General features: G+C 38.3%; 1 protein-coding gene across 2 annotated transcripts in view; it reads right to left on the reverse strand.

The window, feature by feature from the left end:
• The window catches only part of LOC134224212 (putative transcription factor SOX-15), a 344,461-nt gene extending 331,304 nt beyond the window's left edge, over positions 1–13,157 (reverse strand). Inside the window, exons 1-2 of one of the 2 annotated variants that reach the window (XM_062703513.1) lie at positions 12,854–13,157; positions 12,417–12,785 (exon numbers count right to left, since the gene is read on the reverse strand). In XM_062703513.1, coding sequence (XP_062559497.1) covers positions 12,417–12,460 — 44 coding nt within the window. In that variant the 5' untranslated portion in view covers positions 12,461–12,785; positions 12,854–13,157. Of the gene's footprint in view, positions 1–12,416 lie in introns of both variants that reach the window. The other variant, XM_062703512.1, reaches the window with a different exon arrangement.
• Positions 13,158–14,916: the final 1,759 nt, after the last annotated feature.

Here is a 14,916-nt window from a genome sequence, read left to right on the forward strand (position 1 = left end):
GTCTTCTTGCACATCGACGAAGATGGTCCTAAGCACCCGTCTATCGAATACTCCGAGTGCTTGCAAGTCCTCCTCGAGCATTGTCCATGTTTCATGTCCGTAGAGGTCAACCGGTCTTATTAGCGTCTTGTACATGACACATTTCGTGCGGTGGCGAATCATTTTTAACCGCAGTTTCTTCTGGAGCCCGTAGTAGGCCCGACTTCCACAGATGATGCGCCTTCGTATTTCACGACTAACATTGTTATCAGCCGTTAGCAAGGATCCAAGGTATCACATAAACAGTTGCCTAAACCATTTCAGGACGGATGGGTAATATATGCAAATATAACCCATCCGTCCTGAAAGGGTTAACCAGGTCTACTTTTAAAAAAGGGATCACATCCACCATTGCCTTAATCCGGACAAACGCTTACTTTCAAAGAAGGAATCGTATCCACCATTACCTTAATCCAGGCTAGCGTCTACTATTAAAGAAGAGATCACATCCACCATTGCCAAAATCCGGGTGAACGTCTACTTTGAAAAAAGGCGGTCATATCCACTATCGTCAAATGCCGAGCGAACGCCTTCTTTTGAAAAAAAAAATCACATCCACCATTGCCTTAATTCGAGCAAACGCTTACTTTTAAAAAAGAAATAGCATCCGCCATTTCCTAAATAAAGGATCACATCCCCCATTGGTTTAACCCGGCCAAACGCATACCGATAGATGCTTTATTTCCAATGGAGAAATAACATTTATCATTGCTTCATACTCGGCTAATGCATGCTTTCTTCGAAAGGATTATGTATTTTTAATATTATTATGGAGCTGTGTTATATTCACCATTCCAGGTTTTTTCAGCACCACTTAGTCTAGTAACTTATTTTATGAACACAAAAAAATATGCTAGATGCCCATTATACCAAATAACCAAATAACCCGTCGCTGGTTGTCAATTATGCCAAATGGTCATCATGCCAAATGACCTTATGCCAAATATCAGAAATTTATGCCATAGGAGGTACGGTGCTAGAACGCCTACAAAAGAAATTTACAACGGTTCAAATATATATGCATTCGAAACTATATGCAATAAATCATTCTTTTCTGTCAGCTAAGTCAGCCTATAAAGTATAAGTTAGTTGCGTGTTATTCTAAATTTCATTACTTTTGGAGAGTTATTACTGTTTAATCCATTACGAGCTTTGAACATGTTAAACATAAATGTATTGGACGGTAACCACTTCCTTCGGTGCGGTTTGCTCCCACGAAACCAGTACGCTGGACAGGTGCTTTCCCTACTAAGCTGCGGAGGACCTCCATCGTCCTCCGCAGCTTAGAAGGCTACCGATCAGATTAAATTTCACACCATGCACATAGCCGAACTCTCGCAATCTATTAATAACAACCGGGCCTGAAGTTAAGGTTCACTTGAAGTTTCAAAAGGGTAATGACAAAATATACAAGATTGATTTCTGATTTCCATAGTAGGAAATAGTTTTTGACTTGACATAAATTACTTTCGCTTGAAACTCGACAGTTCAGGTATAAATTTAAAGCCAATAACTTGTACTTTGATATCCGTATGAGATTGTCTGAAACAATTTCCACCTTGTCCGCTGCAGTTTTATCAAATACTAGTTGACCCGGCAGACGCACAATGGCGGAAACCCGGACAAAACCTCAAAAAATTTGAATTAATTTCACACATATATTAAATGAACTGATTCCCAAATTTGATAATTGTAGCTTGTAAATTTAATTTTTGGTGGCTTATTGAAGTTAATGCTGTAAAGCATCTCCCGAACAAATTTGTATGGAAAAAGAAAATTTGACTAAAGTTTTTTCGGGAACGATTCGGAACGATTTGGTATCACGTATTGAAACCTATTTTTGGTATACTTTCCGGTGGTTAGTGTGGTGATGTGCTCATAGCAGCACCAAAGCTGGAAATTGATTGCTTCAATGCTAGAATGAGGACGCTGTTAATGCTTCAGACCTTAAGGCTTGCGCCACCAGAAGAACTCGAGTGGCATAGTATATGTTGGATTACAATTCTAACCTGAAAATGAATTTAGCGTCCCAAAATAGCTCTTTGTGAAAGATTCGAGCAACATATTGGGGTTTGTCCGGCATTTGTATGGGGGCCCGCCACTGTGAGACGTTGTCCTGCTCCTGCATAGTAGGCGAGAATGCGCGCTGTGCACTGCCCACGCAAAATTTCCATACAAATCTTAATTTTTGTTTTTCACAATTTTCTCAGTTTTACTCCTGGTTTTCACATGGTATAATACTCCTGGTATAAACCCGTCGGAGATTATAACCAACAGGTTTGCTGAAGAAATGAAGAAAATCGATTCAGCCGTTAAACGGATACGAGCACAGACCATTTCATTTTTATATATAGAGAAAAGATAGATAGAAAAGAAGAAACATATATCTAAAATATCAACTGTTATAACTTTTTTATTTTCCAAGCTCTTAAATATCTAAATACCTTAAATAATACAGTTTTTTTACACGTTTGGGTTTTAGCAATTAAGACCTTCAGGGTCAATGAAACTATGAGTTGATCAAACGAAAAAAATCACAAAAAACCAAAGAAAATTCAGGTGGTAGGTATTTAAAAGAGCTGTGAAGTTCACTTTTGGGGGAGTGGACCATTTAGCTGAATACCTCCAAAGAAGGGTATTTGGTAACATACTGATAATAAGTCCTACGTCAAAATGTCTGGAAAACATGATTACGCTAAATTATATATCAATAAAAGTACTAATAAATAAATGCGCTGAAAACATGATTTTATCCTCCGTGCGGCGGCGTGAATGTCAACTTCTAACGGCGGCGTCAACTTTTAAATTTTAATAGGGAAAATCTAATGAATTTCACCGGAATATTGTTATGTCATGTACTTGTAGTGTCATGTACAAGACGTTAATAAGACCGGCAGTCCTCTACGGACATGAAACATGGACAATGCTCGAGGAGGACTTGCAAGCACTCGGAGTATTCGAGAGACGGGTGCTTAGGACCATCTTTGACGGTGTGCAAGAAGACGGTGTGTGGCGGCGAAGAATGAACCATGAGCTCGCCCAGCTCTACGGCGAACCCAGTATCCAGAAGGTAGCTAAAGCCGGAAGGGTACGATGGGCAGGGCATGTTGCAAGAATGCCGGACAGCAAACCTGCAAAGATAGTGTTCGCTTCCGATCCGGCAGGTACGAGACGACGTGGAGCGCAGCGAGCGAGATGGGCAGACCAGGTGCAGAACGACTTGGCGAGCGTGGGGCGTATTCGAGGATGGAGAGATGCGGCCTCGAACCGTGTATTGTGGCGTCAAATTGTTGATTCAGTGTTATCTGTTTAGATGTAGACTAAATAAAAAAAATGTTATGTATTTTTCCGGGAAATATTCCCAGGCGTTCCCATAACGTACATAGTTTTCATCACGTTTGCCTCTCTGAACAATTCTTCGTCCAGCCTCAGGCAAGTATGTTATCGATCATTTAGTAATCTGCGTTTTATCATTTAGTAGTTTTTCGATAACACATGAAAGATCTACCATGATCACATTCTCAGCTACATGCAAATCCCGACCCAACGAATACCTTCACCAGTATCTACGCGGTGGTACTTATGAGGGTGTTGCTGAGTCAAGGGCCATCAACACTTCCTCCCCCTCCCAAGTTACGGTGAAGATGGGTGTGGCCAGGCATAGTAATCCTCATGCTTTTATGATTTTTGTCCTAGATTGAAATCAAGGACCACACCAACCTTGATTTCTGATAGCAATCTTAATAGGGATTTCAAAAGAAAAACATGAGTATCACATGTGTCCAATCTACGATGTACACAGTAACTATGCTATGCTATGCAGACGCCTTAACTCCGTTAATAGTGGAATTCAAACATCGTCCTGTTAGACAGAGTTGTAGAAACACCTTCGCACTAGAAGTTCACCATTCAATACATTTTAGCCATTCAGTTTCACACAATGCAAATCTGACATCATACGCTTAGGGATGGCGTACAATCCCGAATAATCGATTAGTAACTAATAACTAATAATCAAAATTAATCGATTATCACAACGATGAATCGATTAATCGAAGCAATCGATTAATTTGCGACATCACTATAACGCTAAGCGAGAGAATGAATGAGTTGACACCTTAAAATTATACACTTACCAATGAATCCCAAGACTTCGGGTCCGAGGAAGGCAGCCAAAGCCTATTAGGGAAGTGTTGGCGGGTCTTGATCTCGAATACATGTCTTTTGTCCACCAATTTTTGAAAGTTGCTGATGTTTGACTGTAATCGTCGTCCACCCGTCCATTTAGCTGTCGTAATCCCTTAAGAATGTCTTCCTCTTTTTGTGTACCGGTAAACCTCATTCGTATATCTTTCTCCCAAAAAACATTTGTCTCGTTACAGAAGTGAAACATCGCCAAGGATTTCAACTGTGTGAACATCAGCATTGTAATTAATTAGGCACTTAAATTCCCTTCCTTTCCTATTGTATAATTGTATTCTCTAATCTCGATCAAACCGCGAGTCTTTCGGTTCCCCAAAACTAACATTAGTGCATAATAATCATGAAAAACTGTATTCCGGCTCCGTAACGCTTCACGGCAAATGAGCTTTCCAAATAAATGATAGTTTAAAAATCAATCCCAAGCAGTAGCTGGGTTTCTACCCACCACTGCCAGCATTCAGGCGCTATCATATATACTTCGATTAATCGATTAATCGTTGAGATAATCGAATTATTTTGAATCGATTGCTTACCAACGGTTAATCGATTCAATAATCGACAAGAATCGAGAATAATTGATAAGTTACTAATCGATTAATCGGGAATTAACGACATCTCTATTAAGTCGCAAATTAATCGATTACTTCGATTAATCGATTTATCGTTGTGATAATCGATTAATTTTAAATCGATTACTACCCAACGATGGATCGATTCAATAATCGACAAGAATAAAGAGTAATCGATTAGTTACTAATCGATTTTTCGGGATTTTACGACATCTCTAGGAGCGTATGACGTCAGATTTGCATTGTGTGAAATGATTGGATGAAGAGAACAAAAAAATAGCTTCACGCTGCACTTCTTTTGACATTAACATTCAACAGCGTGGTATGCAGTGTGATGAAATCTCAATTATTATATAAATATCAGTTGAAAATGTCGATTTATGAAATTAGAAATACTTGTTTGGATACACGTGGAGACAGACATAATTATATGCATATGAAACTACAGACTAGATATTTTAAATCCTGTGGGGATTTCCTTGCCCCAATTTGCCCCTCTGTTGCATATGAAGCCTTCAAATTTCACTATTTTCGACCTTAAATCGCCGATAACAAGTCATGTTTGCAAAAAAACATCCCTGGTATCTTCCAGAAAGTGGTCTATTTTGATTATATATACATTTTTGTAGAACATTGTATTGACCTGAAACTGTTAGTTTCGAAAATATCTTTAAATACTGTTATTTTAGGGTCTGTCCATAAAAAACGCCCGTATTTCAAAAACGATGATAGATGGACACTCGGTGTCTTCAGCAATAAAATTCATAATAATTTACACTACAACTTTGCCAAAGACACCATATTTAAAAATCGTTTATTAAAGAAGTTACATTTTGCAGCGCCACCTGTGGCAAAAATTGGAACTACAACTTTTCGTCATTCGATGCGCCATATTTTTCTAAAATTTATTCCCGAAGACACCGATGCCAAAAAATAACACCCTAAAGTGGTAAAACAAAAAGTTCACGATTTTAGCCAAACGCACCACTGTGGTGACTGGCCCAGGGATAAATATTTCAGTTCCCATGGGCAAATGGCCAACTGTTTTCCAAGCTGAAGTTCAGATTATTCTTGAATGCTCTAAATTATGCTTACGCAGAAATTATAGGCATTCAAATATTTGCATAATGTCCGACAGTCAAGCAGCATTGAATGCTTTGAAATCAGCAACATGCAGATCTAAACTCGTTTGGGAATATGTTCAGTCACTCCAAATTTTGGGTAGTCGTAACAAAGTGAACCTGTATTGGGTTCCTGGTCATTGTGGCATTGAAGGCAATGAACAAGCTGATATGCTGGCCAGACTTGATTCATCTCAACAATTCATAGGTCCCGAATTATTTTGTGGTGTATCTGCGTGTTCTCTTCGAATGGAACTCAAATCTTGGGAACATTCTAAAATAGAGGACATCTGGAAAAGCACCATGATTGCAAGGCAGTCTAAACGTTTCATCACACCAAACGTATTTATCACTCGCAAAATTTTAGATCTTTTCAAAAAAGATCTTAACACATACACAGGCCTTATAACAGGCCATTGCCAGAGCCGATATCACTTGAAGCTGTTAGGAAAACTTCAAGATGATGTATGTCGTTTCTGCGGCATACATGTAGAAGACTCGGAACATCTGTTATGCCATTGTCCGGCATTTTTTAGAAAGAGATTACAGTTCTTCAACAAGGGGCTGATAAAACCCTCAGAAGTTTGAGGAACAAGTCCCAATTGGGATAACGCTGGTAGTCAAGGTAATGCAATTGCTCTAAATAGTAATGATGCGTCAACTTGACAAAGCTAGATCAAATGGGGCATATATCACAATAGATCTAATAAATGGTCGCAGTTATTAAAATATTCAACAAGGGAAAAAAACTGTCGGCCCCGACCCCCCCTTGTGGCTAAATCCGGCCCAGCTTCTTCATAAATTCACATTAATAAGCGTATCACTCATAAACGCTTCGATTGGATAAAGAGGGGGCTGGGAAAGGGGAAAGTGAAGTTAACGAAATGTTCTAACAAGCTCTATGTTCTTTTTTTGAGAGCCAGTGCTCACTACGAGGAAAAGTAGATTAAGAATCTCAAAACTAGACCATGCTGTTTAAACATGATCCCTTTTTATTCTATTCCTCAGTAGGATTGTAGGAGGGTTCATATATGACTGGATGGGTGGAAATTGATTAAATCTATTTTCAGAAATTTGGACTTTTTTTTATAAATTTACGTTTTTCGAATGTATTTACGGATCATGTTGAATTCTAAAAAAAATATTACTTTTAATTGCAAGGGTGACGTTTTGAATCGTTGTTTCAATTTGTCCCGCAATGGGTTGTATATGCGGAGCAATTTCAAACGACCAGAATACAAAAATTAAAACTCTTCCATTAACTTTTCATAATCATTATGCTTATTTCCTGCTAGCTGGTTGGACGGCCTCGTTATCCCTCTCTTCAAGAAACGGCACAGACTGTAGTGCGCCGATTACCGAGGAATAACCCTCCTTAATTCGACGTACAAAATTATGTCCCGTATTCTGTTCAACAGATTAATACCGCTTGAAGAGTCCTTCGTCAGCGAATACCAAGCAGGCTTTCGTGAGGGCCGATCAATGACGGATCAAATGTTTACCCTAAGACAAATCCTTGATTCCGGGAGTACAACTTGCAGACACATCATCTGTTTATTGATTTCAAGGCGGCGTACGATTCAGTGAAACGGAATGAATTATGGCATATTACGCTAGAACATGATTTTCCGGCGAAACTGATACGGCTGATTTGTATAACGTTGAACGGATCGAAATCAAGTGTAAGGGTTGCGGATGAAATATCGACATCATTTGTTATCTGAGATGGATTAAAGCATGGTGATGCACTCTTGAATCTACTGTTCAATATAGTGCTCGAGGGAGCGATTAGAAGAGCTGGTGTGCAAAGAAGCGGTACCATTATCTCAAGATCGCATATGCTCCTGGAATTTGCGGACGATATCGATATTATCGGAATTGATCGACTTGCCGTGGAAGAGGCTTTTGCGAATTTTAAGAGGGAGACAGCGAGGATTAGACTCACGATCAATACCAGCAAAACGAAGTACATGGTCGCTGGCAATCAATGTGGGTTCATTAGTGCTGGTGGTAGTGAAATGGTGCTGGATGGTGAAAAATTTGAAGTGGTAGAAGAAATTGTAAATCTTGTAACATTAGTGACGTGCGATAATGATGATATCCGCGAGGTGAAAAGGCGTATTGCAGCTGAAAATAGGGCTTATTACGGACTTCGTAACCAGCTTAAGCTTGATCGGAGAGCTATTGGCCCAGGATCGAGTCCGGAGAGCGATTGGCCCAGGATCGAGTCCGGAGAGCGATTGGCCCAGGATCGAGTCCAGTGGAGAAGGATACTCCATTCGGCGTAGGTTCATCGAAGAGATGTAACCCATCAAGTATCAAGTATCAAGTAAAGTATTCATATTCATTATTGAATGCCAAGAAAATTTGATGAAAACACTCTTCCAAACATCAAGTTGACACCTGTTTCATCGGCACGTCAAAAAGTTGGTTTGGATTTTGGAAAAGGCGTAAAATAAACAATGGCAGGGATTGGTTTTAGTAGCTGCATTCTTCTGGGAATAGCAGCCAGAAGGTGCGTTTATGGGATTAGTTTGTTGAAAAAAATAATCAGGGCATACGGTCATCATTTCCGATCTCAATTACAGTTTCCGTTTCAACTTAACCCGCGTTACAACTCGCTCCGGTGTACCTTAATATTAATTTATCTTCTATATAATAAAAATGAGTTGAGATTTTCTTCCTGACGATTTAACTCGCGAACGGCTTGATCGATTTGCAAGATTTTTTCCCTAATCGATTCGTTTTAGTATCCGCAAGGTTTGTATATACAAAAAGTTGGTGAATTTAACGGGGAAATTTAAAAAATCATGAGAATACTATTTTGGGTCAGCTGTTGAGGAAAAGAAAACAAACGGACGGAAATTGATCTAGAGTACGGTGCTGCAAATAGTTCATTGTGACATTTTCAACACCCGGGCAAAGCTGGGTTTCTTTCGCTAGTTTCATATAAAAATTTTAAATGTTTCATACCAAAAGTGTGATGAGGGAGGGGGGGAAAGGGGGTTGAAAATCGTAAATTTTTGCGTGACGTACTTTGTGGATCTTCGCTTATGGAAAATTTGTATTTTTTTCAATAGAATATTTTGATTTTTTCAAGGAATTGTAATTGCAAGTTTTGCTTTTAAAAGTGCTAATTTATATTTGTTTTGTGGAAAATTCTTAATTGTTAAATTTTGCCTTATTTAGGGAAAATTCATATTTATTTATTGTTTATACCCTGATTTCTTCATTGTCAATTTCCAATTTTTTTATGGAAAATTTCAAATTTTAAGGGGGATTTTTTTTATTTAAGTCATCATCGTTGAGTTTATCAAGTTAAGGGAGAATCGACCGAATTTTGGATTAATTCAGCGATTCTCAACATTCTATTATATTAGTATATTATTTGTGGGAAAATACTAAACTACAAATATTTCACTCTTCAGATGTATACAAACAAAAACACGAAGGAAAAAAATACTCAATTTTCAATACTTTTTTTTTCAAATTTGTAGACTTTTGAAATTGACTTTCCAACCTCTATTAAGCAAGAATTGAAGTTTATATTATTCACCAAAATCAAAACTTTTTCGATTTGTGAACAATTGAAAATTACATAAAAAAAATCTACGCCATCTAAAGGCGATCTTAGGCAGAATCAAGAGAATCAAGCCAAAATTGAGTTTAATTTTTAGAAAAAGTTAGAAGTAAGAAAAAAGTGGATTCTTTAGGAAATTTAATAATTTTCACAATTAATTTTTACTATGACAACATAATTTTGTATGGTAAACTTTTCTTTCTTGTTGCAATGTTAGGATTCCTCCGGTTAAACGACTAGTTGGTAATAATTATTTCCATTTCATTAACAAAATATAGAGCACATACTGCACATACTATGAAAAATCTGGATTCAACTAATCATTAAACTGAGACCAAGCAAGTGAAAGATAACTGATGTGACATTGCGAAATGTTGTTGATTCTATCTGAAAAATCTGACAGCTTTCGAACAAGAGAAGTGGTAATATAATAAAACATGATATGGACTTGATTTATATAAGAGCTGAAAGAACAAGCGACAATATAAAAAAGCACCTTAATATAAAAATATAGCAATACAAAAATGAAAACCAACTAATAGTTCAAGATATTGATCACTTCTTACAGCATAACCTGGTATCCTCATGATATTGCAGTGCGAAATATTGAAATTGTCGTATGATCATTTATCGCTTATATCAAACTTGGCCATATCTCACTTCGCTATCAAATCACGAATTGTTACTTAGAAACTATTTTCGTCTGCTCGGGCCTGTTTTCAAATTGGCTACACATTTTTCTTATAATAGACACTACAGTATTGACCCGATTTTGTCACTCCCCGATTTTGTCTACCCCCGATTTAGTCTACCCCCGATTTTATCACCTTTTCGACCCGATTTTATCACGTCCCGATTTTGTCACGTTTTCGACCCGATTTTGTCACCCTAAAAAATTTTGTCATTCTTTTTATTTTCGTAAATAATACCAAAAATAACATTGATTTTCATGAAATAACTTTCAGCGCCTGTAGTTTATTACGAACGACTTCTGAGTACCTGGGAAATATTCTGTAAGCAATTTCGACAAGAAATAACGGGTACCGATCACGCATTTGGCCTTTCCAAGGCATAAAATGATTCATATTTGTGGAATGAATATTAAAATAATGAAAATATTTTTTTCCAATTTTGTCACATACCGTCAACTGGGGGGAAGCTGATCATTGAGGTGAAGATGATCATTTGATGTGTCAGTCAAAAGTGCCAAATTTGTTTATGAAACGGTAGTCAACAATATTCTCCGTTCAAGTAATGCTACCGCTAGGTAGAAATCCGAGTTTTTCGATTATAATTATGAAAATGTATTTTGTGGAAGAAATAGAGTCATAAATGACGCTATTTTCGTTTCAAATATTGACTTCGTAGACTTCTTTACGTAGTAAATTCAACATTCATACAAATAACCTAGTGTATTTAGACTACTAGGTCATAACGATTTTAGTAGAGCTGTCTTGATCAACTTCACCCCAAACCAGATTACTCAAAAATCGTGTGATAATTTAATTTATTTTAATAAATGCGAACGTATTTCAGAAAACTAAAGTTGTTGATTATTGCAACGTATAGCAGTACATGTTTTGAAAATATTTGTTTCGATTTAAAATGTAAACACACATTGTTATTGCATGTTTTGTCTTAAAAATGATCATCTTCCCCCCAGTTGACGGTACCCTGTTTTATCACCCCAAAATTTACCAGGGGGTGATAAAATCGGGATATTACTGTATTTCGTTAATTTTTACACTATTTAATAAGTTCAGCTATTTTTGCATTCCGTAGAATTACAATGCAGGGAACATAACGTCGAAGAGACGAGCCAACCGCGGGCTGAAAGCCTCTATAATATGTAATGGCAAAAAACAACGTCGGTATGCAAGTAAACTTCTTCGTAAGAAAGTTTTATGAAAAATTGTTCATTCATATGTGATTATTTTGTGATTAATTCTAGAGGGTTCACTACATTGTGAGAAATATAGCGAGATCCAAGTGCTAGAACTGAATACGGACAAAAGCTATGCATGGTGTCCATTTGATTAAAATGATTGTAATTCACTGAAGTTCTCCGCAGCCTTCCACAATAATGTTTACATGATGCAACCCTCATGTAATACAGCACAAACAAATAATTCTTTCTACATTTTGAGTCCTTCTATCAGGTGTTGATTAGTATGCATCGAAATTTGTATATTTACAGTTTCAATTAGTACCGTCGTGACCTTAAACACAAAGCACTTTCCGAATTTAGCACACTTGACTAGGTCACTTTCAAAACCCGCCGAATAAACTAACGGAGTCTCGGCTACTCTACCACCGTCTCAGACCCTGCCCTATCCTCGAACTCAACCGACGATTCGGTCGGGTGATTTCTTCCTTTCTGTTCAATTGCTCGTACCCTCCACCCGTGGTGCAATTTACATATTTAAAACACAGGCACTGAATTTAATAATCATAAATTAAATGAAAAGAAGCACCAAACCAGAGCCAACCACGAATCGGAAGAATCCAAGAACCGACCACACTTTCTTTCCCACCAGCACAGGCAAAGCCGAAACTCCTAACCGAGCCCCGACTTTACCCCGTTAACGCACATCCGCTCCACCGGCTCTAGGTTGAAAGTGTTCTGCTCTTCGGCGACGGGCACTGCCCAGCGCACTGCACCGTCCGCTAAGGTTCATACGAGCAATACCTATCAAAATGTTAATGAGAGTTCCTTGCTCATATCCAATACGCCAAGTACAAACTGGAAGGTGTTGTCATTGTCACCGAACTCAAATTCCTTCAGCCAAGTTTATTGACGCTCCGTCGGTGCTTTGGATAGTGCTTTGCACTAAATCACGACCGTCGAGCAATGTGTTTCTTCGAATGCAACTACATAAACTACAAATTCTAGAGCACACTCACTTGTAATGGCTGTAGCCGTTGTCACGTTCTCCATCAGATTCCATTCTGCCTCTGCTGTTGTCCTTCACCTTTGTTATTTTCCAATCGCACAAACCAACTTTTTTTCGATTCAAACTGGATCGTTATTCACCACGATCAGTATTCTTGTTCTAGATAAATATCACTATCTCTTCAAATCAGTTTGATTTATTCAAACTTTTGAGCACCTATTGCTTTTCCATTATTTTTGTAAAACTTGTTTTTACATATATTGCTCCATGTTTCTCAGCATTAATTTCACTTTAATAAATCACATTTTCTTCCAAATCCATAAAACATTCGAAATAACATACAGAAATATATGCCCTAATTATAGAACTCTTTGTTTTTCTGCGCACACAAAAATCACTTAACCAGGTGTTGCATTACCCTTGCGTTTGTCAGCTTAATTAACACACCTTAATTCCACTGGCACTGGTTCTTCGCGAAGCATCTCCCTCCACTAACTTCCGTTGTGGTTCCTTCACACAATCCACCCAACGCGATAATAATTATCCAATTAACCTGATACGATTGTCTTCAATGAGAGCGCGAAAACACAGACAAAAATAAAACACCGACCTGTTGGCGACGACGCGGCTCAGCACAGATCCTTAGCCCGCGTATTGCACAGGATCAAACGAAGACGGCGGAAACGGTCAACAACGGCGCACTACTGTTAGCGATCAAGAAGGCGACGGATGCGAATCAACGTGCGATACGTGCGCGCGTTATTCTACGAGTGAGAGACCCCGGCCCGGTAAGTCGCGTCCGGAGTGCCTTGCGTTCTCTCACAGCTGCGAGCTCGCGCATTGCTGCGACCGGTTTCGAGGTGCGCAGTTTTCTGTACGCTTCTTGCAGCAGGGGTCCTCTACCGCAGTCTGGAGGGGCTAGAGAGAAATAACCGGAGTCACGTCGAGAGCGAGCAAGCTAGCGCAGAAATAGTGTGCTGCATATGCGCAAGAAATCCTACGCGGAGAGAAACACGAGAAAGATCAAGGTGAGCCAGGTGAGAAGAACGAGATGGAAAATGCGAAAGAGAAGGGTAGCTGGCCGTAGAAGTCATATGCAAGAACGAGCTCACTAGCAGGTTGAGAGATGATTGCGCAAAGAGCTTCAAGAGATTGTGGCTCAGCGAAAACCGTCAGCTCAGCAATATTTCAATCATTTATCTCTCTGCTCTGTCCGCTTTTATCTTATTCTTAAAATGCCGAGATTTTATTTTTATATACCTCTTTATATATTTACTGTTACAGTTATGTGCTGCCGTTTTACTGTTTCTGCTGCAATATATCTTGCTGCTATGTAGTTCGTAGGAATTAATTAAAAGCGCTGCCGTGAAGGCGCAAGTGCAGAAGAGGTGTTGATATTTTCAATGAAGAACCCAACTTTTGTTTTGAAGGTTAACGTTAACGATAGTGTTATGTTTGATGTTTTTGTGAATCAGTCGGGCCTACAAAGACAGTGCTGGAGGGGGCTGGGTTCGACTCCAGGTCTGTTCTATGTAGGGTGATCACATGATTTTTTTTTCCAAAGGAAGACAGTTCCTCCAAATTGTGCCGAAAAGGAGGACATTTGGATGAAAAAGGAGGACATGAGAAGGAAAATACCAAACACAAAAAAATCATGGTGTTTACAACTACGGAGACTTTCATGGCGACTTTTAAGTACTGGGTCAGTTTTAAGTCCGAGTCTCATGTTTCCTCTAACACAATGAGCTTACAAATACAGTCCACCTTGAAAGGAGAATACTCATTTAACTTTAATTCACTTTAAAAACACATTCTTGTGTCATTTCTTTTCCTAGCTCATTACTCACAATTTTGGGAAAATATCCTACGAGTGTTTTAAAACATTAATTTGACATCTTCTAATTCACTAATCTAATGTTTGTTCTTTACATTGATTTTTATCGAAAACTAGATGGAAATGTTCCAAGTTGGAAAGCATTTAAACTCTAATGTTCCTAAAACTGTACGTTTAATTCAGCGATAACAAGAAAAAACTCTTCGGAAATTAATGTCTAACATTCTTAATTGTTTCCTTAAAATATACAATTAAGAGGACATTTCAGGGCAAAAGGAGGACATCCAATTTTTCTCGAAAAAGGAGGACATGTCCTCCTTTAGGATACCATAATGGTCACCCTAGATCTATGGTATTTTCTAAATCTTATGGACATTGGCGTAAATAAGGGGGGGCCTGGCCCCCTCCAGACCTACTTGCACCCCCCAAACATTTTGAAAAATAATTCTAACTTAGTTAATTTTTATTTTTTGCGCGTGTAGCTGTCATTGAGTTTGACATCAGTTTGAAGTTTGGCGGTCCGATAACTGCATAACTGTTGCAACTATCGAATTGCAGTTAAAAAGCATTGCAGTTAAATGACTTGCAGTTATCGAACGCCTACTGTATAGGCAATAACAACATTTCCTAAAATATTCATTTACAAATTTTCCTTTATCTATTATCACAAATGGCA

The sequence above is a fragment of the Armigeres subalbatus genome, chromosome 3 (genome assembly GCF_024139115.2).
Source record: "Armigeres subalbatus isolate Guangzhou_Male chromosome 3, GZ_Asu_2, whole genome shotgun sequence".
Classification (NCBI taxonomy): Eukaryota; Metazoa; Arthropoda; class Insecta; order Diptera; family Culicidae; genus Armigeres; species Armigeres subalbatus.